Source organism: Penaeus vannamei, chromosome 3 (genome assembly GCF_042767895.1).
Source record: "Penaeus vannamei isolate JL-2024 chromosome 3, ASM4276789v1, whole genome shotgun sequence".
Taxonomy (NCBI): Eukaryota; Metazoa; Arthropoda; class Malacostraca; order Decapoda; family Penaeidae; genus Penaeus; species Penaeus vannamei.
The window spans coordinates 8,330,594-8,357,845 of NC_091551.1; the positions used below are offsets into that span (position 1 = coordinate 8,330,594).

Consider the following 27,252-nt stretch of genomic DNA (forward strand, 5'->3'; position numbering starts at 1 on the left):
AAGGGAGAGGAAAAGGAAAGGTAGAGGGAAAAGGAAAGGGAGAGGGAAAAGGAGAGGGAGAACAAACGGGAGAGGGAGAGGGAGATGAAGATCAAGATGGAGAAGGAGAGGGAAAGGGAGAGACAGAGACAGAGGGGGAAATAGTGAAGGAACGTTGTTGACGGATAAGGAAATAAAAACGCCGATACAGTGAACCGCGAGGAAATTGGGTCGCCGGGGAGATAGAAGTAACACAGAACCGAACGCAGGAACCAAGATACGAAATAAGAGGAGGATTATGAAAGAAATGCCGGGAGGGAGGGGAGAAGGGGAGAGGGGAGGGTAGGGGCGGAGGGGAGAGGGGGAGGGAGGGGAGAGGGGGGGGAGCCTGAATGGCAAAGAAGAAAGGGATGAAAACAGATGAATAATAGGAAAGTCGTGATCGAGGAGTCATCTGGTCAAATAAATGAGGAAAACGAGTAAAAAATAACACATCCTGCCTTAGGTCCAACATTAGCAAAGAAACCTCTGAATTCCCTTTTTCTATGAGGTAAGCACGCTGTATTACGTCCAAGTGTTACTCAATTACACCATCATAAGGCCGAATAGAATAACAAGACGTAGTGAGACAGGAAAATCAACCTTTTTGTCAGTACATAAATTCCATAAAATTCTCAATTTTCGAGAAGCAGTCCCTATGCCGACATAATTTCACTTTAATGAAGATCTTGAACATCTTATGAGTAACAATAATCCTACAGAGACACATCCTACCGTGAAAAGACACTGTTCTTTCCTTCGCTTCATATCCACGTAGTACCGAGCGCTGTGTTACGCGACACGACATCAAGCACAGTGCCTCATTATAATGCCGTAATTAGTGGAACTCAAGGACTGTTCTTGTGAAGCGTCCCCTATTCTTTATATATATATTTCTTTTTCATGCCGCAAATTACCCCCAGAAGATTTTACATCATGATAAATATTTTGTTTTGCTTTTTCTTTCTTTCTCTTCAACTATCGTGACTTACATCTATATCTAACCCAGAAGATTTCATGCAAAGACAAATGGAATCACTTACAGATAAACCTAAATAAAAGCATGAGTAATTTGTCGCAGCTATGAAAAAGAAAAAAGAAAAAAAGATAATCCTCTAAACAAATAAGCTTAACAGCGAAAGTGAAAAAACTGATGAAAAACAGACGCTGTCACCAAGACGGCTAAAGAGGAGAGATGACGTAGAGGAGCGGGGTGGAGGGGCGGGGGGAGGGGGGCGCGAGTGAAACAAGACGCGACACCGAGCAGCTGCGGCCGAGGATATGGTTCTCAAGCAATGCAAGTTCATCAGCCCGAACGACCATTAGTGAGCGAATGTTCGCCTTGGCCGTGGGACTCGGCAATGCAATGCTGCAACTGCACCTCGACGACCTCGGCCGGGCCCCTCGGAGCGCAGGCGGCGACACACACGCGATGAGCACGTCATTAGCTGCTCCCGCTGTTACAACGGGAGCCTCTTTCAACCTGAGGAGGGGGGGGGGGCTCAAGGGGCGCTGCCGCTTGGCTGAAGGGGCCGAGAGCCATGTCGAGGACAGGGATTGGGGGGAGGGGGAGGGTTGCCTTTAAGACCCCTACTGCCCCCCCCCCTTCGATAAAGGGCATTCGGCGAAGGTGCCACGCTCCGTCAGCGCCGATCTCGCGCGGGTGCCGGACTTGTGCCATCTTCAGCAGCGCCCAATAGCGAACTAGTATGCGTCTAGCTCTGCTTTTGTAACAAATCGATCGATTGTCTGACTGTTCTCTGCACCTTCAACGAGAACTATAAAGGCTTACGTAATGCCATTCTCCTTATCATTATTATCATTATTACTGCCATATTCCTATCTACCATTTAAGGTTCGTTAATCTTTTCACCCATGTATTTCTACGAAAGACCGGTTCTTCAACAATCATTTCCTGTCACGAATAGAAATCGGAGCTCGCATCTGCAACCAGAAACCCGAACTCCCTAAATCCACCAAGACCGTCCTCCACGATGCCCGAACCACCAGCACTAATTACACTTCACTAATCATCCCAACAATATAACAGGTGGTCCCCTTATTCGGCTCTCCCGGTGACATCGAGACCAGACAGACACTCCTCTTTTGCCTCCAGTCACCAGGCCTTCAGACATCACTCAAACAAACATCGCTCCAACATCCACTGCTCCAACAAACATCGCTCCAACATACTTGAGCGTCGTTTCATTCGCGTCCAAGGATTACATTCGCGTTCGTAAGGTTTCGCGCTGATAAAAAGGCAGAGCGTAATCTCGTGGCACTGTAGCGACTTCGGCACTGGCACTGGGTGGGGGGAGGGGGCGGGGGAGGCAGGCGTTAAGTAATGAACAAGTGAGTTCGTATGTGCGTGCGCATGTCGCCGTGTAACACGAGCACGGAAGGCGTCATTCTTTCCCCCCGAGTTCATCAGTGGCGAGGAGTTGAGAACCTTGACAAGATCAAGTAGGTTAATGACCAAGGCTTAGGGTTAGGGCTCGGCCTCCCCGCGTGAGTGAGTCGCAGGCACTCTCACTCACTCACGCACTCACTCACCCACTCACCCACTCACTCACTCACTCACTCACTCACTCACTCACTCACTCACTCACTCACTCACTCACTCACTCACTCACTCACACTCTCTCTCTCTCTCTCACACTCATACTCACCCACCACTAACACTAACTCACTCACTCTCTCTCACACTCATACTCACCCACCACTCTCACTCACTGACGCTCTCACTCATTCACTCAAAACAAACTTCATTCGCATCACCCCCCTCCCCCAAGAGAACGTCTATCCCCACCACCCCCTCCTCCCCTCACCCCCCACCACCCTGACCCTCCACCGCCCAGCTGATCCTGCCCCCCTCCGACGCCCTGACCTCCGACGCCCTGACCTCCGACGCCCTGACCTGACCTCCTCCACACCTTCCTGTGCCCATCTTCCGCAATGATCCCGGCGTCCTACACCTTCCTGCCGCTTCCCCCGCACCGCCGTCCCCTTCCTTGCTTTCCCTCCGCGCATCCTGGTGGAGACGCGACTGGAGATAGCTGAGCATAGGCGTGGGTGCGTGAGGGGGGAGGAGGGGGCGCGTGTTTGCGTGAGACTGCGTGTGCGTGTTTGTGCGTGAGTCCGTGTGCGCGTGTGTGTGCGTGTATCTTTGTGTGAGTGTATCTGTGTGTGCGTGTATCTGTGTGTGCTTGTATCTGTGTGTGCGTGTGTCTGTGTGTGCGTGTGTCTGTGTGTGCGTGTATCTGTATGTGCGTGTGTCTGTGTGCGTGTGTCTGTGTGTGCGTGTGTGCGTGTGTCTGTGTGTGCGTGCGTATGTCTGTGTGTGCGTGTGTATGTCAGTGTGTGCGTGTGTCTGTGTGTGCGTGTATCTGTGTGTGCGTGTGTCTGTGTGTGCGTGTGTGTGAGCGCGTTTGAGTGCATGTGCATGTTACAGAAAGAGAGAAACATAAATAATGTAAAGAAGAGCGCAGAGAACCCCAAATGCAAAACCAACCCACCCCCAAAGGAGCCCCCAACCCCCCTCCCCCGCCGCCTCCACACCTCTCGAAGCCCCCCCCCCCGCTCCGCCCGCCCCCCTGCGCTCCTCCCGCCGCGCTTCCTTGGGAAGGTCAGCCGCGAACGCACGCTCCAAATCGAGGCAAACCGACGCCCGCATTCACGCCCACTTCGTCTCACTCCCGCGGCGGATCTCGGCATAGGAACTCCCTCGTCACGTGACCTCTTTCGTTGTAGGACCTTCGTTACATACAGCCTTCCCTATCGTCACGAATCCTCCTCTTTAGTTACGGGACCTAATCTCTCGTTATAGCACTTTCTTCGGCCCGGGACCTCCCCCTTTCCTTACAGCACTTTCTTCGTCCCAACATCCCCCTCTTTCCTTATAGCATTTTCTCTCGTCCTAACACCACCCCCTTTCCTTACAGGACTTTCTTCGTCCCAACATCCCCCTCTTTCCTTATAGCACTTTCTTCGTCCCAAAACCACCCTCTTTCCTTATTGGACTTTCTCCCCCCCCCCCCCCCCCCCCGACCTCCCACTGCATTACAGAACCACCCATTTAGCTATAGTAGCCCCTCCCTCCCTCCCTCCCTCCCTCCCTCCCTCTCTCTCTCTCTCTCTTTCTCTCTCCCTCTCACTCTCTCTCTCTCTCTCTCTCTCTCTCTCTCTCTCTCTCTCTCTCTCTCTCTCTCTCTCTCTCTTTCTCTCTTTCTCTCTTTCTCTCTTTCTCTCTTTCTCTCTTTCTCTCTTTCTCTCTTTCTTTCTTTCTTTCTTTCTTTCTTTCTTTCTTTCTCTCTTTCTCTCTTTCTTTCTTTCTTTCTTTCTTTCTTTCTTTCTTTCTTTCTTTCTTTCTTTCTTTCTTTCTTTCTTTCTTTCTTTCTTTTTTTCTTTCTTTCTTTCTGTCTTTCTGTCTTTCTGTCTTTCTGTCTTTCTGTCTTTCTGTCTTTCTGTCTTTCTGTCTGTCTGTCTGTCTGTCTGTCTGTCTGTCTGTCTGTCTGTCTGTCTGTCTGTCTGTCTGTCTGTCTGTCTGTCTGTCTGTCTGTCTGTCTGTCTGTCGGTCGGTCGGTCGGTCGGTCGGTCGGTCGGTCTGTCTGTCTCTCTCTCTCTCTCTCTCCCATCTCCCTTCGTTATAGGATCCCCTCTTCCTCTTTTTGCCTCATCTCCTTATCTCTTGCCCTCGCGCCCGGTCTTCTCTCCGTGACGTCATCCGCCCACCGAGCAAAACTCACTATTTTCACTGATCACATAATGCGAACTTGGGGACGGAGGAGGGTGGAGGGTGGGGAGAGGGGTGGGGGTGGGGATGGAGGTGGGCGTGTGAACATGGCAGGGAGATAGGAGGAGGGAGGAGGGGGGGAGGGGAGAGGGGGCAAGACGCAGAGTGGAAGAGAAGGAGGGGGTGGCAAGGGGCCTACAGTGGGTTAGCATTTGAGGAGGAGGAAGAGGCGGAGGAGGAGGAGGAGGAGGAGGAGGAGGAGGAGGAGGAGGAGGAGGAGGAGGAGGAGGAGGAGGAGGAGGAGGAGGAGGAGGAGGGGAGGGAGGGGAGGAGGAGGGGGAGGGGGGAGGGGGAGGAGGGGAGAGGGGAGGAGGAGGAGGAGGAGGAGAAAGAGAAGGAAGAGAAGGAGGAGGAGGAGGAGCAGGAGGAGAATGGAAGAGAAGGAATAGGAGGAGAATGGAAGAGAAGGAATATGAGGAGGAGGTAGAACAAATAGAGGATGAAAGAAGAAGACGACGAAGAAGAAGAAAAATCAGAAGATTAAAAAATAAAGAATTGGAAAGAACATGAAGAGAAAGAAAACTGAAGGCGGGGAGGAGGTGGTGGCGAGGGAGATCATAATGACCAGAATGACCGTGTTGTGGACAGAAGACGGAGGAGACGGAGGAGCATCTTACACTGTGAACGCCGCTGGAATCAGTAGCAATCATCCTCTCCTTGCTAGCTCCCTCCCTCCATTACTTGTTTGCTTTATTAATTCATTTACTTTCTTGCTTACTTACTTATTTACTTATTCAGTTACTTACTCACTCCCCCTCCCTCCCTCCCTTCTCCCCCTTACCCTCCCCTACGAAAAAAATCCTTCCCAATCTTACCTCCTGCAGCACCTGGTCGTCCTTCTTGGTGGAGAGGTTGAGGTAGCGCTCCTGCGACTGACAGAACTTCTGCGTCTGCTTCTCGAACTTCTTCCGGCCCTCCTTCGCGCCCCCGATGGCCTCCTTCCGGAAGTTCTCCAGGGGCCCGATGATCTGCTCGTAGGACCGGTCCAGCTGCGGAAAGCCAAGGGGATGCTGAGGCGCTTCATATCTTTCGTCATATCTATTTTTTTTACACACTTTTCGTTGCATTTATTCGCTATCATTCACAATCCTAGGAGTAATACGAACACTAATACCCCTCCCCCCGACTATTAAATTGCGTTACACTAAGCCCCTGCGTAAACCTCTATTACCCTATAAGAACCCTTAAGAAACATGTACAACAGAATTCGCCCTCCCACTTTTACTCCAAACAAAAGAGCGGGACGCCCATCGGAAAGCATCTGCACTTTTTTTACCATAACCTTTACATCGCCGCCCCTCCCCTTCCTCAGGCATTCTTCCCTATGTATAAACCTTTATGCCTCACCTTCAGCATAATAATGTACGTATCTCACCTAATTATTACCTCAATGCCCCATCCTCCTCAACATAAAACGCACATATTCCCCTACCTCTGACCCAGAAAGTACGCCTTCTACCTAGGTATTACTTCAGCACGCACGTACTTCACCTAAGAATTAACCTCGCCGCCCCGCCCTCAGCATAAAACGCCCAGGGGAATTCGCCCGGGGGAAGCAAATACCCTGAAGAGCAAACCACGCCGCCACCGAAACGCCAGTGAGCTCAGCAGCAGCGGTGACTCACAAAATCCACACTCCGTTTTATAAAAAGAACCGCATTAAACAAGAGTGGCTGTTGTGGCTTACTTCATGAAGATGATAAAATGGCATGCTGTCATCCCGGCCTCCTAATATAACTCGGGGAGGACGTTTTTACAGAGGAAGGGCGTGGGGGGGAAACATGCAGGGGCTTCGCAAGGGAATAATAGTAGCCACTGAATTATACCAGAAAAAAAAGAAATCTAAAAACAGGCAAATAAAAAAATATAATTTAAAAAAGAAATATTAAAACGACATAAAAATGGAGATGAAAAAATAAGGGATATGCAAACGAAGAAATAGAAACTCCAAAAATGAAATATGACGAAAAGGAGAGACTAAAAAAAAAAAAAAAAAAGTAAAAAACAATGCAAGGAAATGCAAACGACTTACTTCTCAAAGACCCCACCAAAACATCAAATATGACGAGAAGTTGAAAAAAAAAATCATCCCCCAAAAGGAAAAATAATCTTGAAAGAAAATTCCGCCCGACTCACCATTCTCTCCCGCTCGTCCTCCACCATGTCGATGATCTGGGCGAACTCCCTGAGTGATCCCCCGATGACTATCTCGTCTTCCGTCTGACTGTTGCCGATGCATTCGAACTTGAAGCGCTGCAGGTTGTTGCTCAGGTTCCTCTTGGCCTTCGATAAGTCTGCGGGGACAAAACGCCACACATTACACACGGACAATTTGAAACAGAAAACGTACAGTAGAACACATAGGGTAAACTCTGCTATTTTGCTTGTTATGAAATATAAAAGCTGGTATAATTTATCTAAGAGTGTCATGCATTGAAGTCTTTGTGACCAACCAGCAGAAGGCACTGTACAAGAAATTGTGATTACTTTTCCTCTAATACAAAAGGACTTCAAGTAGGCCTACGGCTGGAGGCTAGTTTGTTGGGGACGGGCTTGTAATAATAAAACCATGTAAAACAAACTAAATAATATATATGAAAATAAAAATTATCATAAGGCATAGTAGATAGAAAACATGGGATAAATATTAGTTACTAGTGTATAAGATACATCCAACAAGTTTGTGATACATCAAACCAGGAAATGGCTCGCGCTGAAAAATGTTAGAAAAAAATGCATTGAGATAATTTTGTGCTAGCAGGATTTTGCACTCTATACGAAAGTCACCTTTGCAACAGAGCTAAACCTGCAACATAACACGCCCGCGCAGTTGCCGTGAATGATCACTAAAAGACAAATTTAAGCTAAACAACAACGCTTCTGCTCCTGTCGCCAATTTCAGTTTACTACAGTATTCACGTACACTTCAAAAGCCAAGTTTAAGGGAATCGATTTCTCTAATTCATAGCTCTGATTTGTACGTATCCTGTATCTGTGCATACATTTCCAGAATGGTTGATATTTTGCGTGAAAACAGACACAGACACGGAATGTATAATATTCACAATTTAGATGTCAATGTAATTCCATTTTATATTTCTTAAATAACAAAAGTTCTATAGTATATATACAAATCTGATAGATCTTACATAGTAACCGTTCTAAAACATTTAATAAGATTTTATATAGTTGCCGCTCAAAAATATCTAGTGGCATTTTATATAGTTACCGCTCTAATATGCACAGTACAATTTTACGTAGTCACCGCTCTTAAATGTCTAGTAGCCATTTTCTGTGCATTGTGAGCTTATATTAGAAAACGTACACAGTCAACGTTTTATGGTGAACTAAAATAAAATTTTAAACACCAGTTCTATTCAAAAGCTTAGGTTTTTTCTTTTTTAGGAAGTGATTATGGTACTCAAAATAGCAAATATCAAAACCAATAACAATAGAGTAATAACAAGAACATTAACAACGACAAAAATCATAGTGAAACAAGTAGTAATAGTAGTAATAGTAATAGTAATAGTAATGGTAATAGTAATAGTAATGGTAGTAGTAGTAGTTGTAGTTGTAGTAAGAAGAAGAACAACAACAACAACACCAAAAAGAACAAGAAGAACAAGAACAAAAACAGGGAGGAGAAGAACAACAACAAAAGTTACAATAATAACAGCAACAACAATAATAACAACAAAGATAATAACAATAACAACAACAAAGATAATGACAATAATAACAACAAAGATAATAACAATAATAACATCAACAATATTAACAACAATAATAAAAACAATAACAATAACAACAAAAATAAAAACAACTACTATCATAAACTTCATTAATAATAATGGTAGTATAGTATTATCATCATGACAATAATAATGGCAACGATGATAATGATGACTGTGATCACCACTTCTACTGCAACTACTACTACTACTCTTACTACTACCTCTGCAACTACTACTTCTACCAGTAATACAACTTCTAATGCTAATACTAATAATACTAATAATACTAATACTAATACCAATACTAATACTAACACTACTACTATTATTACTACTACTACTACTACTACTACTACTACTACTACTACTACTACTACTACTACTACTACTACTACTACTACTACTACTACTACTACTACTACTACTTTCAGCACAGCTATGGTGATAGTAGCAATAATAATAAAAAGAACAAGAAGAAAACAGTATCAATCAATGATAATAATATCAAAAACACAACAACAAATATACTGACACTATTACTGATAACGATGGTGATGTCATGATCATAAAAATAATCATAACATCAATAAAGAAAATAACTATAGGACAAATTTGTCTCTAAATTTTAAAAAAAATGATTTCGCAGGCATTATCACGAATCCCATACACCCAGCTTACAATGAATGCTCAAAACTTGTTCCCGCATTATAAACAAGTCCACCAAGCAGCGCCTAGACCCCCCCACCCCACCCCGCTTCACCTGCCCCCGCCCTCCACCCCCCACCCGGCCGGTAATAAGTCCCGGATAAGATGGCCCAACAAGACGCGGCCATCACGCGGGCCATTGGCTAAGCGATAACGAGACCCAGGAATTATGCGGCATGTGTGACCTAAATGCTGGAAGTCCCCTGACCTCCTAACGCCACTCGTCTGGATGAACTTTTTTTTTTTTTTTTAATCTCACGCCATCTCTCCGCTGGGGAATAAATCGTTTCAAATCATTTAATAACGTAAACAAATATGTAGCCAACTCTTAGAAGAAGGCTGAAATACATGCACTCAACAATTCGAAGGTATCAATCACTGTCTTTTTTTATTGGTACCCTCAAGTCATCAATACCACAGGACTGAACCCATGATCGGCACGGCCACCCCTCCCCCCTCCCCCCTACCACCGGCGGACAGAGGGGCTTGTGGTCCCGCAGGTCACACTCCCCCCGCCGGATTGCCTCCAGGGCATCTATCATTTAGACTCCGATATCAGCGACTTACTGGTAACTCTGTGGACAAAGCGCCACACGCACCACTCAAGATCTATGTAGTTGTTTGGAGAGACATTGCAAAATGTTGCAGCATTGCAGAAAGTGGTAACGTATGTCCATGCAGGCAGGGAAGGGGGGTGCTATATGACAAGTATAAAACATTGCAAAGAAAAGTAAACGTGTAAATGACTTGCGTGGCGATGACGCTGAGAAATGACGTGCCATGACATTCACTTCGTGTGCCGGAAAAAATACGAACTACGGGGGCACAGACACGTCACAAAGGGAGGGGCGTTGGTGGAGAAAGTACAAAGCTTTGCACAGCAGCCGCTAACAAGGATATATGGCAGACTGTACGAAGATGACAGCCTACAATAAACACCTGCGAAATTAAACCAGAAACGGTTTGCAGACGACTCGAATCAAAATCAGATTCCAGTAAACAAGTCCTAAAAGTACAAAATAAAAATTCTCCTGAATCCCACACTGACAATTGTTAGCTTACAGGCCCAAGATGCGCACCTGCGCCCTCTTCACACACGTGTTCCACACACCTGCATCATGACCCGAAACTCTTTTGTAGGTCACAGTTACATTCACATGGGTAAACGAGTCTAAGGAATAAGTCGCATATTTAAATCTTTAAATGGAGTGTAATTATTCTTGTGTCATGTCTGTGAAGAAAATTCGAGAATTATAGAGGATAAATGCGAATCCAAAATACGACTTTAAGCAATGAATACGCGAAATCAGTCACGCACCAAGTCGACCAAGGAAGTCTCAAAGCAAGGGAAGAGAGAGCCCGAAGTAAAATGCATATATTCTATAAAGCCTCCTTTCATCGGTTCTAAAAATAATCAATAAATGAATTGGTAAAAAAAAAAAGTACAGCGACACAAGAATAACTTAGCGCACTTCCTATTCTTTGTAGCTATTACAAAGAGGCAGGAAACAGGACATCTTCAGCGTCCTAATCCAAGACATAATATATGACGCCCAATTAGGTTCTTAAAGTTTGTTTGAGATCCTACAATCGCCTACACGACAAAATTCTTGGCCACGCGTTTTTTTCACAGTTCATGCATAAAATTACGAATAAACTGCTAAAAACAGAACAACGTTGGACAACCCATGCATAAAGTCGCCGATAAAAACCTACGAACAAAACAACGTTGAGCAAATCGTGCATAAAGCCACCGATAAAGAAACGTAATGATAGAACAACGTTGTTTCTACCTAAGCCTATACACAGTACACAACCATGGTTTGTTTCTGCGCAAGACGTTAAATCGTTTCACTCTTGCTGCAAAGGGCATTGCGTACACGCTGTGCGTGCCCTAAACTCCACCTTTACCTTCTAATACCCAGGTTTGACCTTGTTGGCTATCTACCGTTGAGATTCACTTTCTACTTTTCTAGAATTTCTGTGCGTGTGGTTCCACGTTTTCCACATTCTCTGTCTTTGATTAAAAAAAAAGATAAATTACCCAAACACAAAAACTTTACAAGCTGTACCGAAATGTACAGCACTGTCTTCTCATGCCCGATTTTAGAGCGCGCATGGCACCCGAACCACAGCCGTCAACGTCCGAGCGAGGCATCCAGTCAGCAGCGAAGCACCGGCGCGCTCCCGGACCCAGAGGGGCAAAAACACCATTGAGCTCTCTGACATCAATTTCCCCCGCGGGCGCAAACATGCGGTTGCGTCATGGCCCACACGCGATCGGACGCAGGTGGAGCGTCCCCCTCGCTGCCAGCTTAATGAGGAACAGCCTGGACATCAATCGAATGACGAATCGGCCCGCCACCATCTGGCCGTAAAACAACGTCAAGGCACCTGACCGTGATCTCCCTCTCGATAAGGGCGAGCAAGGTCAACAGCTGACCCGGTGCGAGCAACATGCTTCATACCAGCATCCTACCGCCTGATTTTCACGATACAATAAACTACTTCTCTAAATCGCAAAATCTAAGCGAGTCATTTTACAAACGCGTAAACACGCAACTACTAATCAAAACACGTCTTCAAGCCCGTACCCTCAAACAGAAAACCCTGCCCCAGCTGAGCACCGTCGAACCAGCTGGGAAACCGTTCGATCTCCTCGCCCAACGGCACTCTCGAAATCCGCCGGGTGTTTTGGCGACGCAAAATGACATGGCTTTGGAAATCGAGCGGCCCAGTGGAGCGCTTACACAAATATGGCATCTCGAAGGTGGAAGAAAAGTGGGAGAGCAACGGTCTTGATGGAGCGAGTGGGGATGGGGACACTGGCATGAGTCTTCGGGCGATTCATCTATTACTACTGGTAGTGTAGTGTTATTTTTTATGATAATCCTTATCATTTGCAATGCTAACATAGCATCCAGATGATTTTAAAAATCCATAATGATAATAAGAAGATAACAATAACACCCATATAAATCATAAATAGCACAAAACAACAGTCTAGCAGTAAGAAATAACAAGAACACGAACAGCATCTGCATAACACCACCCCTTTGTAGCCTGACACCAGCACCAGCGGGACACGAAGACGAAGTCACCGCACCACATGTGGACATCGCCAACGGAAGCAGGACGGCCATGTAACAGTGTTCCGTACTGAGAATATCGCCTTTAACTTTCATGCTGGCGGATGACGAGGAAAAGGACGGAGGAAGCGTTAACGTCTATGGAAAACTGGAAGCAAAAAAAGTGAACTCTATTCCAAGGCAACGACCAATAAATCTCTTGATGACAAACGCAGAGATATCTCAACCAGAATGCCATCGAATCACCCTTCCACGCGACGCCGGATATCTGACCGTATATACATTTCGGATGACAGTTACGGAAACGGGTGACACCCCTGACTGCAAGGCTGTTGAGTGATATGGCGGTGGGGGTGGACTACACACGCGCACTTTCATTACATACGTACACACCAGCACGTAAGTGCACACATGAACACACACACACAAAGACAAGGGCGAGCCTTCAATCTCCGCCAAGCGTCACTGCCCGCCGACACAGTCACACGCATCCGTCACACCGCGCGATTCATAAATGCCTTTGCAGATTTTGAGAGACGCGTGCACTCGTGGAAACAAAGAACGCCTATGTATGTTTTCTATTTCATGATTATGTTTGTCTGTGTCTGTGTGGGTGCTGTCTGTGTCTGTATCTGTATCAGTGCTGTGTGTGTGAGCGCGCACATATGTGTGTGCCTGTCTGTGGGGGCATGTGCATATGCGTCTGTTTCACTGTGACCATCACGGCGTATAAATTTCCAGCCACACGAATCCCCCTCGATCAAAACTACCAAGGCAGAAGACCCCCTCTACCAACCCCCCCCCCCCCCGCACACACACACACACACACTGCCCTACATGCTCCTCCGCCGCGTCCCTCACGCTCCCGGCCCCGCACGCTCCCTCTGCAATAAGTTCCGGCGCTGCTTCCCCCAGGGAGTCATGCCGCCGACCTGTTGCTTCATACCGCCCGGGACGACTCATTCCCCGGCCATCACAAACAGTCCCATCCGCAGTGCCGAAGCGAGGAGTCACGTACAGGAGCAAAGGCAGGTATTCAGGCAGACCGGCAAGCAGGCAGGCAGGCAGGCAAGCAGGCAGGCAGACAAGTAGGAAGGCAAGCTAGGAAGGCAGGCAGGCAGGCAAGCAGTAGGGCATGCAGGAAGGCAAGAAGGCAGGCAGACCGCACTGTCGCAGCCGGGAGATGACTTTCACCCGAGTTGGTCGTGACCTGAGACGCTATACCTCGGCACGGCTACTCTCAACCCGCGTTCTCAAGCCTGGCCCCTTTTAATTCTCTCTGCGAAATATCTTTTAACAATGAAAATCCGACTGAAACAATGTCCTCCCTTAAATCCATTCTTGAGCATCGTCGACAAAGATTCGACAGCGTCAGAATGCGAGAGTAACAGGAGAAGGATCGGAGAGCTAAGAGAAGTGAAGCAGAGGCGGCAAGGCAGGCGGGAGCAGAGAAAGCGGTACAGAGGAGGAAGAAGACGTGGATGCGTGGATGGGGAAGCATGGCGTGGATGTGTGGATGGGGAAGCATGGCGTGGATGTGTGAATGGGGAAGCAGGGGGTGGATGTGTGGATAGGGAAGCAGGGCGTGGATAAGTGGGTGGGAAAGGAGAGTGTAGATGTGGGTGGCGTGGACGTGGATGGGGAAAGAGGGTGTGGATGGGGAAAGAGGGCGTGGATGTGTGGATGGGGAATCAGAGCGTGGATGTGAGTGGCGACTAGGATAGGTTGGATATGTGGACGGAGAAGGAGGGCGTGGGTATGAGAATGAGGAAGGTAGGCGTGGATGTGTAGATGGAGAAAAATGACGAGACGTGAATGTGTAGTTGCCAAGGAGGACGTGACTGGGTGCGGCAGGGAAGGTGTGGGAACGCAAAGGAATAGGAGTCTGGCGCGTGGATCACCCCGACGCACTCCGGGTCCCCGTTTCCGGCTCGCCCGCAGCGCCGCGGAGAGAAGTACCCAATCTCAGTCAGCTGATCCCTGCCCTCCCTCTGCTCTGGGTACATAAAGGGTTCATCTGCCAGCCCGGCTCATTCGCGTTATGTCGCTGGCCCTTCGTTATGCAGACTTCTAACATTTCTACTCAACATATTAACATCACTTGAGGCACTTTTTACAAAAGCATCTCGCGATTTTACAAACATATGTGGCTATGGCAGTCGTCCGGAAATTGTGAACAGATAACACGAAGATTGTCAAGATTCGCCCAAGCCAAAGTAGTGTTTTTCCAAGTAAACATATCATGAACGTTATGTGTGTGTGTGTGTGGGGGGGGGGTGCGTGTGCGTGTGCGTGCGTGCCATCCACCTACGCGCCCACGTAATACACAAACGCACACTCAAACTTAACCACAGTCTCCCTCTCACGTCTACACAAAGCACACAAGCACACGAAGGAGAAAAAAATAAACTGGCCATCCGGCAATCGCGGGAGAAAGATTTCCTTCAAAACGCGCCGCCAATTACCTGGATGGAGCGGCCGGTCGCATTTCACCATAAGGAAATATATCGGGTATCTGACGGCCACAGGTGCCGACCATGTCTATCGACCACAGGTACCGACCATGTCTATCGGCCACAGGTACCGACCATGTCTATCGGCCACAGGTGCCGACCATGTCTATCAGCCAAAGGTACCGAACACGTCTGTCGACCACAGGTACCGAACACGTCTATCGACCACAGGTACCGAACACGTCTATCGACCACAGGTACCGAACACGTCTATCAACCACAGGTACCGAACACGTCTATCGACCACAGGTACCGAACACGTCTATCGACCACAGGTACCGAACACGTCTATCGACCACAGGTACCGACCATGTCTATTCTTTAAAAGTACCGGTACATATCTACAGTACATAATGTCGTTAAAACCTAACGGCAGCATGCAAAGGCTATATAAATTGGGCAACATATCTGCAACATTTGTCAAGCACATGCACCAGCAACATCTACCTGGCATCATATCGGCAACATCTACCGGGCGCATGGACTGGTTGCATCTCTCGGACACATATACCATTCTAAATTATCGGGCATTTGTATTCGCTACAACTTTACGCCACTTGTACCGGCAATGTGCATCGACCACACAAACTATGTACATGCAGAGCCATATGTAGCCGGTATTGGCGAGCAAGGTCTATATAAGTATCTAAGGTCTATATAAGTATTTAAGGTCTATTTAAGTATTTAAGGTCTATTTAAGTATTTAAGGTCTATATAAGTATTTAAGGTCTATATAAGTACTTATTTAGACCTTGCCTGTGAGTGTGTAGCCAAAACGAAGGTCAAGTAGACCGCGGTCAACACTCTGAACATCGTCCTTATCGCCCTCCGCTTTATCTCCTTCCGAGTAGATAGGGTAATGGAAGGGAGAAGAGGAGGGGGGGGGCCTTCCCTCCCTCCCGTGCTATCTCCACCCGCCCACTGAATGACCTCAAAGCCTACTCCTCCCCTATAAAACGGGTCGTTTTGGGCTTATTCTTAGGCCTAGTTTGTATGGCCACCGCGGGAATGTTTTCAAAGGATTCTGTGACCCGAGTGACATGTGTAAAAAAAAAAAGAAAAAAAAATGGCTTATCCATCGGCCATTGGACTTCCACAAGGAAATTGCGACACGGCGATACCACATAACAGGGACTTACTTCTCGTTGCATCATGCGTAGGACGTAGAAAATACCTCAGACACTCCACTCCTCCCTCTTCCTGCTGTGCCCGCATTTGCCATTACTCCTTCTTGTCCTCCTCCCCTCTTGACATCCTTTCATAATCAACACGGTTTCTCAAACGACATCTACGCACAATATAAAAATATAACGCAATATCAACAGCAAAGTAGCATTTCTTGCATCTCTCTGACGTATACGACAAAAAATACAGTCAAACAACTAGACACACAGACGAATACAAACAAAACAAACAAACAATCCATCGGGCTGCATAATTAAGACTCTCCCTCTGAAAAAGACCTGCTATTAAAACTAACAGAAGAAGCCCTCCTAATAAGGCCTGTGTGATGGAACGCCGCGGATACCCGATGCCACACGCGAACTCCTGCCTGGACTGCTTGTTTTGCTTCCTGATGCAGGAGTAGAGCCATAATGATCACTTTTCCGCGCGGGATTAGAAACCGAGGACTGCCATAATTGCTTGCTATCGTAATTAAAAAAGAGAACACGAGCTAGACTCCTCTCTAACTCCTTCCCTCTCTTAATCCCGGCTTTCCTACTCCCGCCCTTCTACTTCCCCCCTCTCCTCCCTCCTACCCTCTCGACCTTCTCCCTTCCGTCTTCCCTTCCCTTCCCTTCCCTTCCCTATCCTCTCCCCTCCCCTCCCCTCCCCTCCCCATCCTCTCCCCTCTCCTCCCTATCCCCTCTCTTCCCCTCCCCACGCCATCCTCTCCCCTCCCCTCCCCTTCCCTTCCCTTCCTACCCCCTCCCGTCCCCTCCCCATCCCCACAAATCCGAGGCCGAGTTGATGAGAGCGGCAGCGATGACAGGTGAATGTGAAGGGTCAAAGGTGATCAATTACTCCACATACGGCACACATCATCATCGCTCCCTCCCACCTCCCTCCCTCCCTCCCTCCCTCCCTCCTTCCCCACCCACATCCCACCGCCTCTTCCTCCACGCAACTAGTCTGAAGCTACACGGAAAGGATGGGAAGAGGGATGGAGGAAAAGGGAATTTTTTAAAAAAAGGAAGGAAAGCTGCAAAGAAAGACAGGGAGAGATAGGGATAGGGTGGGAAGAAGGGAGGGAGAGGGGGGGAGGGAGAGGGAGGGGGGGAGAGGGAGAGGGAGAGGGAGAGGGGGGAGAGGGAGAGGGAGAGGGGGGAGGGGGGAGGGAGAGGGGGGAGGGAGAGGGAGAGGGGGGAAGGGAGAGGGAGAGGGAGAGGGGGGAAAGGGTGAGGGAGAGGGAGAGGGGGGAAAGGGTGAAGGAGAGGGGAAAAGGGTGAGGGAGAGGGAGAGGGGGGAGAGGTGGAGGGAGAGGGAGAGGGAGAGGGGGGAGAGGGGGAGGGAGAGGGGGGAGAGGGAGAGGGAGAGGGAGAGGGAGAGGGAGAGGGAGAGGGAGAGGGAGAGGGAGAGGAGAGAGAGAGAGAGAGAGAGAGAGAGAGAGAGAGAGAGAGAGAGAGAGAGAGAGAGAGAGAGAGAGAGAGAGAGAGAGAGAGAGAGAGAGAGACAAAAAGAAAGCGAGAGGAAAAGAGAGAAAGAAAAAGACAAAAAAAAAGCGAGAGGAAAAGAGAGAAACAGAAAGACCCCTAGAGAGAATAGTGGCGAAACTCTAGCAGAAAAAGCTGGCGAAATGCCCCGCGGGGACAGAAGGGAAGGAAGTGCCACCGAACACACGCACACGCAGAGTCGGGCCCGCAATCAACAGGAAGCCCGGCTGCGGTGAAAAAGACCCAGTGTATCGAGTGAATGCGCCTCACAGCCAGAGCGGGAATGAAAGAAAAAAAAACTCGACAGAGATATCATTGATACGGATCAGAAGGCCGTTGCGGAGTAATGGTTTTAAAGAGACACAGCATTAAAAGCTAAGATGGCCATCAATAATCTTAATTAGTTTTCCATCGCTCCATCAGTCTTCTCTGCAAACATGCGAAGAGGCGTCGCAACATTCGCATTTCGATCTTCTTCTTTTGGGGGGTGTTGGGGAGGCCCGAGGAGGCGGAGTAAGAGCGGTGACGGCTGGTGAGGGAATGAGGGGGGAGGGAGGGAGGAGGGGGATAGAATAGGGAGTGGGAAGTGTAGGAGGAGGGAAGGGAGGGGAAGGGAGTGGAGGGGAGGGGATGGGTGGAGAGGGGAAGGAAGGTGCAGGAGGAGGGAGCGGGAAGCGAATGGGAGAATGAAGAGAGTAGGCAGAGGTATAGAGAGATGATATAGGGAGGGGGAAATGTAGGAGGACGGAGAGGGGAAAGTAGCGAGAGGAGGTAGAGAGAGAAGGAGGGGAAAGAGCAGCAGCGAAAGTCCGGGGAGGAAGAGGAGAAGGAAAGAGAGGACTGGTCACCCCTCACTAGACGACTCTCACCTTTCATCGGAGGAATCGAGTAATCCCCCCCCCCCCCAATGAACCTACTGCCAGCCCCCCCGCCTCCCCAAATCCTATCCCTCTCGCGAGAGCCGAATGTTGAGGCCAAGAGGGCGGACAGGCCAATTGAGACGTCCCACAGCCGACGGGAATTCACTGCACCATCAGTCATACAAAATTCATCCAAGTCCTCTGTCTTCTATAGTCAAAATAAAGACTTTATCACAGCCTATCACTCAGCTTTGACATACATATCACCAATAAAGATCCACAACACCAAATTAACAATCAGTAAAATCTGTAAAACCAAATTTCACAATAAAGACCCGATAACACCAGGAGGGCCTGATAGCACCAATCGCACATCCCCGTATCCCACAGCACCAGCAGAAATGCCGTAGAAAAATCCCGCAATCCCCTGGCCGCCACAGCTACAGTGGGAGGGGGAGAGAGAGAGAGAGAGAGAGTCGAGCACGTAGATCTCGAACAGTTACGCCAAGAACACACCGCGGCCCCGCACGACAATTATGCAAACCGCTATCTAACGAAATCCAGCGGCGGCATGAATAAAAGATTTATATCCAGCGGCATCGTGAGCTGTGGGGAAGATGGGCTGTGGGAGGGAGTTACCCGGTAGGGGGGGGGGACTCGAAAGAGGTACCGGTAGAGGAAAAGGGGTGGCAGGGAGTGGAGGGAAGGGGGGGGGGGTGAAGGTTTATTCCAACTGCCTCTCTGTATAGAGTTAATTTAAGCATACAATTTAAGGGAGACTAATCGCAAACATGACAAGAAAACAAAATACCTAACTGGGCCAACCAATGGCTGGCTGGATGGGTGGGATGCATAGACATACCTACATGGGTAGATGGATGGAAGGCCAGAGGTAGGGGTGCACAGATAGGTTGATGGATGATGGAAAGCAAGAGCTGAATAGATGGTGGGTGAACGAGTAGGGAGACAAAGGGTAAAGAGGAAGTGAGAGAGAGGAAATGGGGGAGAGGGAGAGAGGAAGTGATGGAGAGAAGAAATGAGGGAGAGGAAGAGAGGTTGAGAAGAAATGAGGGAAAGGGAGAGAGGAAGAGAGGGAGTAAGAGAGAAGAAATGAGGGAGAGGAAAAGAGGTTGAGAAGAAATGAGGGAAAGGGAGAGAGGGAGTGAGGGAGAAGCAGAGACGGAGAGGTGAAAAGGAGAGACGTAGGAGAGGGAAGAGGAGGGAGGGAGTGGGAAGGTGGTAAGGAGGAAAGGAGGAAAGAAGGAAAAGAGGGAAAGAGGGGGCTAAGGGGAAAGTGAGGGGACATCGGCGAGGCCCATCAGCCGCGTGTCGAGGAAGATCAACATTACAGTCTGATGACACTCTCAGGAGCTCATTACACCCGTGAATAATGCATGGTCGTTGCGCCTGGCCACCGGGGCCATCGGGGCCACCTGGCACGCGGGAAACGCCGGAGCGACACATTTACCTTCCTCGTCAACAATCCGAAATGTCATGGAAAATAGTTACGACGCCAAAAGGAACTCACGAGGCCGACAGCAGGGTTATAACTTCAATCGGAAATATCACGCACCGCATCCAGACAGATAGCATATATTAAAAACCGCTTCCCCTTTTCCGAAATCTCAAAACTAAAATGATCCGCCGCAACGATCCACTCTCCCATAATGAAGTTGCCCGCCGGATTCGCCGTTATTCCCGAGAACTGGAACAACGTGGGCTGTCGATCATGTGTCTTGGGGAACCTTTTTTAACTGGCAGCTTAATTTTCGTTTAACCTTCAGCTCTCAGACTCAAATCAATATTCCTTCGATACAAGTCCGACCTGGCCGTTCAAAGCCGAGGCGGATACAGTGGACACTTCGCGTCGTATTCCAAGAAGCCTTTTCAAAGGAAGGATTTTTTTTCTTCCTTTTCAACAAGCATACGCAAAACCTTTTTTTTTTTTTTTTTTTTTGGCCGGACGCTTGGCAAAGTCAATAAGAGGCTCCTCACTGTGTGCGAAAGACCTCTTAACAAAGCGGCCGTCCCCTGCCACAACAAAAAGGCCCTCAACAGGAAGCCTTATTTGCGCCCAACAGGGACCCTCTATTGGCTTATCGCCCACTGTCTCATTCCACCGAAGCTGGCATGAAGGACCGCTTGAAAGAGCCTGCTTGGGCCGGGCTGGGTCGCCGGTACCTTTCGCAGTCCCGTCTTAGGAAACATTTGAGAGCCCTGGGTCAGTCCACACCACTTTCTCCCTCACTCACTCACTTCCTCCCTCCCTCTCTCGCGCCCTCCCTCCCTCCTCCCGACGCATTCCGCTCGGACGTTACACTTTCTCCTCCAGAAACGGCGCCATTCTTCACTTGGGGATTTAATGCGATTTCAACTCCGGGAAGAAGAGGGAAAATATGTGTCAGAATACGTAATGACCGCAGGCATCTTAATTAGCCACGGAGAGGAAGTTGCACTTTTTCTCACGTCCCTCTCACAAACTACTTTCCACACCGCTCGACCCCCGTGTGCACCCGGAGTCGATAACCTCGCCCAGTGTTCAATAGCGTATGAAGGGATCATTGCGTATTCTTTTATACAGAGAATAATCATAGTGCACTACGTAAAAAGTCCGTAGAAAGAAAACAAAAAAAAATCTACTTTTCAGTATCTTTTTTACCTACACTTTTTCCATGTTTATCTCCTAATTCCCAGACTACAAAAACGACCTTTCTGGTTAACCATTTAGTACTCAGCGCAGCCAAGAAGCTGGGGCAACTCCTCTCCCCCCTACTCCACCCCCATACAAGCTAGGCCCCCCACTCATGTCACAGCTGGGCAGCGTCACACTTGGCTCGCATTCCGGCACTCATAACTGGCGCGCTTCGAGGCCGGGCACCGCTTGTCTGCCCTCTTGGGAAGGTCGCGCTTAATCAGACAATTCCTTTAGCATTTATCTCCACGTCATGATCTCTACAGCTTTCTTTCTCTCTCTCTTATTTCCTCCTCTCTTCTTCCCTCCCTTCTTTCCGCGTCCCTTTCCTCGCCCTCACCCTCCTCGCTTTTTAAAAGGTCAGATGAATAAAGTTGTTGTATCATGCCCACGCCGGACTCGTAATAAAACACGAGGGCCAAGCCACTGCCATGTGCCCGAGCTGGCGTGTCACTGATGTGTTTTACTGACAGAGAATTCTACATGAAAACTCGTCCCCTCTACGAAACGCTACAGCAGCCCCCAACACAAACATCAACAGAGGAAAAAAGTAAGGTTTCGCGGGCGGCCAAGTGCGGTCATGTGGGCGGACACACACAAGGGCCAACCCGAGAGCGCCGTGAACATGTTTTACGACCATCTGCACAGGACGCAGATGAGGGTGTTTACCAGCGCTGATGATGATACTGTTATCACAGGGCTCCGGCGATGACTACAGTCCCTCTCCACGACACCCATTAAACGCTACAGCAACGCAGCTCCCTGAATTCGATACAGGATACAGCGGATCCTGTGGATAAAAGGCGACACGACGAGGATGAGGCCGACTGTCAAGCGCGATGTGTCACTGTAATCCCGCGAGATACGAACATCCGGCCGAGGACTAACGCCGTTCGCGCTGATAAGGATCGCCGGACAGGACCCGAGGTGGCAAGGGCAAGGAGGGGGGGGGTAGACTTCCTTGCGACCTCCTCTTCCTCATTCACTTGCCTTTTAAACTTAGTCATCAGAAGAGACCACTTATTATCTAATTCGCTCAAGCGTGTAGTGTAGCTAAATATAGTTCTAAAAATAATACCCACTGGTCATTCTACTGTCTTCGCTTATTCTTAAGTTATTCAACCAATAAAATAGTCTCATCAGTTTCCACTAAGCATTAACAAAAATTTCGCAATCTCGTTTACCAACACTTGCAACAGAGGCGTCTAGTAATGCACAGCCAACTTGGACACCGTATGACTTACAGCACCATGCATCGAGGATATAGAAAAGTGCTAGATTCTACCCACAGTCAACGTCACTGAGTTCCATAACAAGTCCCAAAACATGAAGATACTCATTCATAAAATGAAAGCTGGTTTAGTAGACAAAAGGCAAACCGACTGATTCCCTTAGTGGTAGAAAGATCCCCCCTCCCCGAAGCACACATACTAGTTACTAGGTTATCAGGAGAGCGCATAAAACAGCTGATACCATGGTATGACTACACTTAGTCTCCAGCCATGTCTAATATGCCTGTTAACCAACTACACGAAACGCAAAACAAAGAACAAACAAAACCAGACGAGACTCGGCACAAACAAGCCATTACTTCTACAAACACGTGCTCGACAGAACAACAACACCCCCCCAACCCCCATCCCGTTCACCAGATCTGAGAGTGCATTCGCATTACCACCGGAATCCGACCCATTCTGTGGTTTCACCTGCACACGCTCTGCACACTTTCTTCTAAAAGTGTTTGTGGGAACGAGTGATAGTATTCTACTTTGAAGCATGTTGTGCCTGCGAGTTGTCTTATTCTCTTGCAGGAAGGAATAATACAATCTCCTTTCCTTTCCTTTGTATTATTGTATTTTTTCGCTCTCCATCGTGAAGGGAGGTGCATTTACATGTGCTAGATAAAACCCCATATTTTTCATGCTTAGAACATGTCCCATTCTGGCACCTATTCAAAATACATCACCTCTTGGATAAAACAATACTTAAGATACCCTCAACGAACACATCATACATACCATATATCGCATATTTCAAACACGTGAAAATGGTATGCCCGATCAAGGTCTAAATAATACTTATGCACGTCTTGTGCACAGCAATCCAAATCTCACAACTTCACATCACTACAATCGTGCACGCAGTCGTCCCTTGAAAAATTGCTCGAGTCAAAGCATCCATAGGCCTATATTTACGAGTCTGAAATGACTGGGGCTCGTTACGGCTAAGCGTCCGTTGTGGGAGGTCGTCGCAGAGAACGACCATTCTTCTTCAGACAAAGGCCTCAAAAAGGGACCCCGGATACCCATCTGACAATTCAGACGAGCAAGTAATTTGCATATGGGCCTACATAGCCGTCGCCCCTCCATTATCCAATCATGTGTCGCTCACTCACTCACTTTCTCGTTCACTTAATCACTATCAATGCCTTTTAATCATTCTTCCTCTTTATCTTCTACTTGTCTCTTCTGAAGTAGAAGTCATTTCTTCTACTCTCCTCGCTCGCATCCTCTCCTCTCTCTCTCTTTCTCTCTCTCTACTTCTCGCCTCTTTCTCTCCCTCCTATATAATCCAGTTCCCATCATCATATTTCACTATCTCCTCTCCCTCACTCTCAGTTCTGGTATATTCGACAGATAAGAAAAATACGCATTTCAATAAAATCATAGAATCAACGCTAAAAATAACCGTAACACTACCAAATACTAATGAAGACAGTCACTTAATTTTGATAAAAATCAAATGGGTAAAATAGATATATAGCAATAAAAATTTTCAAGTATATGTATATTACTTCATACATGAAAAAGTAAAGGCTATAAAGGATATGCACAAAATACAAATGCACAAGATAACAAACAAGTGTCTATTACGGCAAGCGAGACCCACTTAAAGCGTAATACTGAAGATTAAAAAAAAAAAAATGTGCTTGCGTGAAGATAAAAATCAGATTAGCACCTTTAAAATGATTTCTAAAGTAAAATCAAAACATCGAATGAGGACACCGCGATTAAGATATAATGATGATAATTGAAGACACAATCACAGACACAAAAACCGCAACCCAAAAACAACAACAACAACAATACTCCACACCGCAAACCAAAACAAAGTCGGACTCGATTAGAAAATACAAAAAAAGAAAAAATCATTCTTACAAAACAACGCCTCGCTCGTCCCATAAAAAACGGGCCGCGAGACAAACTAGACTAACTCAAGGGTTCAGGGTCTTCCTAATCCCTTCCTCCGAGGCTTGCACACACGCCCCACTTGCGTCCCACCGCCGGAGAACACTTAAGAACACGAACTCAACCGGGGAGAGAAAGTGAATAACAACAACATACAGCTATCACAAATCATCCGGAAAGAAAATTAATGAACATGTACAGATCGTGTAAATTCCCCGACATTAAAATACAATAGGATATTTACATCAAACAACTTCACACACCTCGACAAAACACTGTATTTTCAGATCCTAGAATAACAAATTTCTACAACCGCCCTAATGAATACCTGCGTCAATCTCCGCACATCCTCATACTTATCCACAACAAGCGTCGGATACATAATTCATATTCACGAATGCGGCTCCGGCCAAGACATTATGCACGGGCACAGGAATCCGGAGCACCGATGGACACGTGCAGGATTCACCGCCTCTTAACGAATCACGCGTTATCTCTTATCACGTGAAACCTCCGGGCCATTTCCTTTTCAGAAGGGTAAACCCACAGGCCCCCGTCAGGATGCGGGGGATTACACCATATTCATCCGCCTTAATATGGTCTCAATCTGGGCGGGGATAATTGCCCCCCGAGGGGAGAGAGTAAGGAGAGTCATTACGCAATATACAGCTGGGTGATGGACAGAGCCAACGAGACGGATCCTCGGGTATCACAGTCTCCTTCCAGTTAATCTATATACAATCAGCAAATGATCTAGCTTGCATACAAAATCCACATGCTGCTCTATCCTCACACGAATTTAATCCCCATCCACCACATCACAAAATTAACGCCCTGGAAACCCTGGAAGGAGAGAGAATGCAAAACCAACTCCCATTAGTTCCAGCAACACTCCGCCGCCGCCCACGCCTCGCCTTGGAAACGCGTTGTGCTACATCTCGCGCCGGCATCCTGCTGAACGGACACCCACGCCGGCACTAGGACATGCAAATTCCAGTCCGGTATCCCAAGCCGAGATCAGAAAACTCTGCCAAGGTCCAACCGAGTTAATTTTTTCTCCTTAAATTCAACTTGAACATTTTTTTATATTTTTTATGTCTTCTTGGGGGAGGGGGAGGGGGAGGTGTCGCTTGCAACTTTTCTGACATGTCAAGGTTTCCCGGCATCATCTATCTTTTTATCAGTAAAAACAACAAAAAGACACAACAAATAAACAAATACAGGATGTACTTATTCCGAGTCCCCAGCGAAGGCCTGCTTCAAAAGCCCTGTACTTTCTCCTCGGCCACTTGGTCATCGTGACTCACCTTCTAGCACTCATATCATTTCCACACAAAAACTTACCTGAAATAAAAGAAATCGTATTAGGGATAAGGTTCATACGCTATCTAAATACACATAATTAAAAGCATGACGATAAAAAGAAAAAAAAAACATCTTTCATTACAGAAGCAAATAAAAAAAACTGAAAATGTTGTTCGGTGTAGTTTGTAAAAGCTCCCGGAGTGCCTGAGCGAGGCCGTTACGTCTAGGATTTACCTGATGGGCGTGCGTGTGGGCGGCGGGCGCGCGGGGATAAGGGAGGCAACCTAACACTCGGCCAAACGCGGAGGAAAATGGACATAGGTCTAAGGTTCGCCCACTCAGGCCAGTCGGAACTCTCCTGGACATATATACACATCACTAGCAATAGGTTTCAGACATTTTAGGGACTGGTAGACACACTTGCTCCAAACAGTCCGGGACGCAGGCACAATTCTGGTTCGATTCGCCGCCAAGGAACCCGAATCGATAAATTCATTCATTCAATCATTCAATCTACTACATTCAACGACGAGGATACAACAGCTCCTCCAATTTCGTAAACAAGGAGGGAGGTATTTGGTCACCAACAACGTTCTCGCACCAGGAACTAATCCCCCGGCATCTTGTCCGACGACCACCCGCTCCGCAAAAGGACGTCGGGGACATACTGGTTTACGAATAGCGGTAACGTTTCTTACACGCAATCTCCTGTGATCAAACGAGGAGAAGGAAGGGGAGGGGAGGAGAGAAGGAAAAGGAGGGGAGGAGAGAAAGAAGGGGAGGGGAGGTGGGGATGGAGGAATGAAAGGGGGGAAGGAGGGAAGGGGGGTAATAGGGAAGCAGGGAAGGAGTAGGGGAAGGGGAAAAAGAAGGTGGGAAGGGGGATGGAGGAAACGGGGTAGGAGGAAGAAAAAGGAAGAGGAAAGGAATTAGGGGGAAAAGTGAAGAGAATATAACCGAAAGAGGGTAGATAAATGAGAGAGGGAAATGAGGACGGTAGAAGGGGGGAGGGAAACTGTAACTTCACACCAACAAAGGAGAGAGACCGGCCGGGGATCAAAATGCTGAAAAGGATGTTGTCCGGAGCCAAAGCCAGATCCAGGGCGAGCTCTTCAGGCCAGCTCACAAGAAGAGAACAAGCCAACGTTGGAAGCATGGCTCCGCTGCCGCCGTCGGGAGCCTTCGTCAAGGACACCGCTCACGTCGACTTCCTGACAATGCATTCAAACGGACTTCTCGGTCGGGCGTCCAACAAGGAAAAGACGGAGAGAAAGCAAGGCAGTTTTTCTTTTGCCAGACTGAATGCGGATGTTGAGGGGTCATCCTAAATGAACCGTGGAGAGCAAAATAAGACAGGTTACGTTATACAGACACAGATACAAACTACACAAACAAAACGCACAATAAAATATAAACAAACTAAACAAAGGCAATATCGTTAGTGTCTGACTTACAATAACGCCTTATCGGCTTTTTTCTGGGAGATACTGGTTATCAGGTACTCGCCCCTCTCGCTCCTCCCCCAGCTCCTCCACGAACAATTCTTCTTTGTCAAGGGCGACGCGCAGCGAGTTGTTATCTCCATTATCAGAGCAAATCACTCTAAAAACAAAAAACTTCTCATCTCTACCATGGCACTAACGCACCACGCATCAGTCATCCATGCATCTCGCGTCTTACACGCTAAATCATCATTAAT

General features: G+C 47.8%; 1 protein-coding gene across 26 annotated transcripts in view; it reads right to left on the bottom strand.

Moving 5' to 3' along the window:
- Positions 1–27,252, bottom strand: part of Graf (GTPase regulator associated with FAK) — a 189,599-nt gene that overhangs the window by 66,569 nt on the left and 95,778 nt on the right. For 25 of the 26 annotated variants that reach the window (XM_070140693.1, XM_070140655.1, XM_070140662.1 and 22 more), the window contains exons 2-3: positions 6,947–7,104; positions 5,626–5,799 (exon numbers count right to left, since the gene is read on the bottom strand). In XM_070140693.1, the coding sequence (XP_069996794.1) occupies positions 5,626–5,799; positions 6,947–7,104 (332 nt within the window). Of the gene's footprint in view, positions 1–5,625; positions 5,800–6,946; positions 7,105–25,478; positions 25,561–27,252 lie in introns of those variants that run through there. The other variant, XM_027361802.2, reaches the window with a different exon arrangement.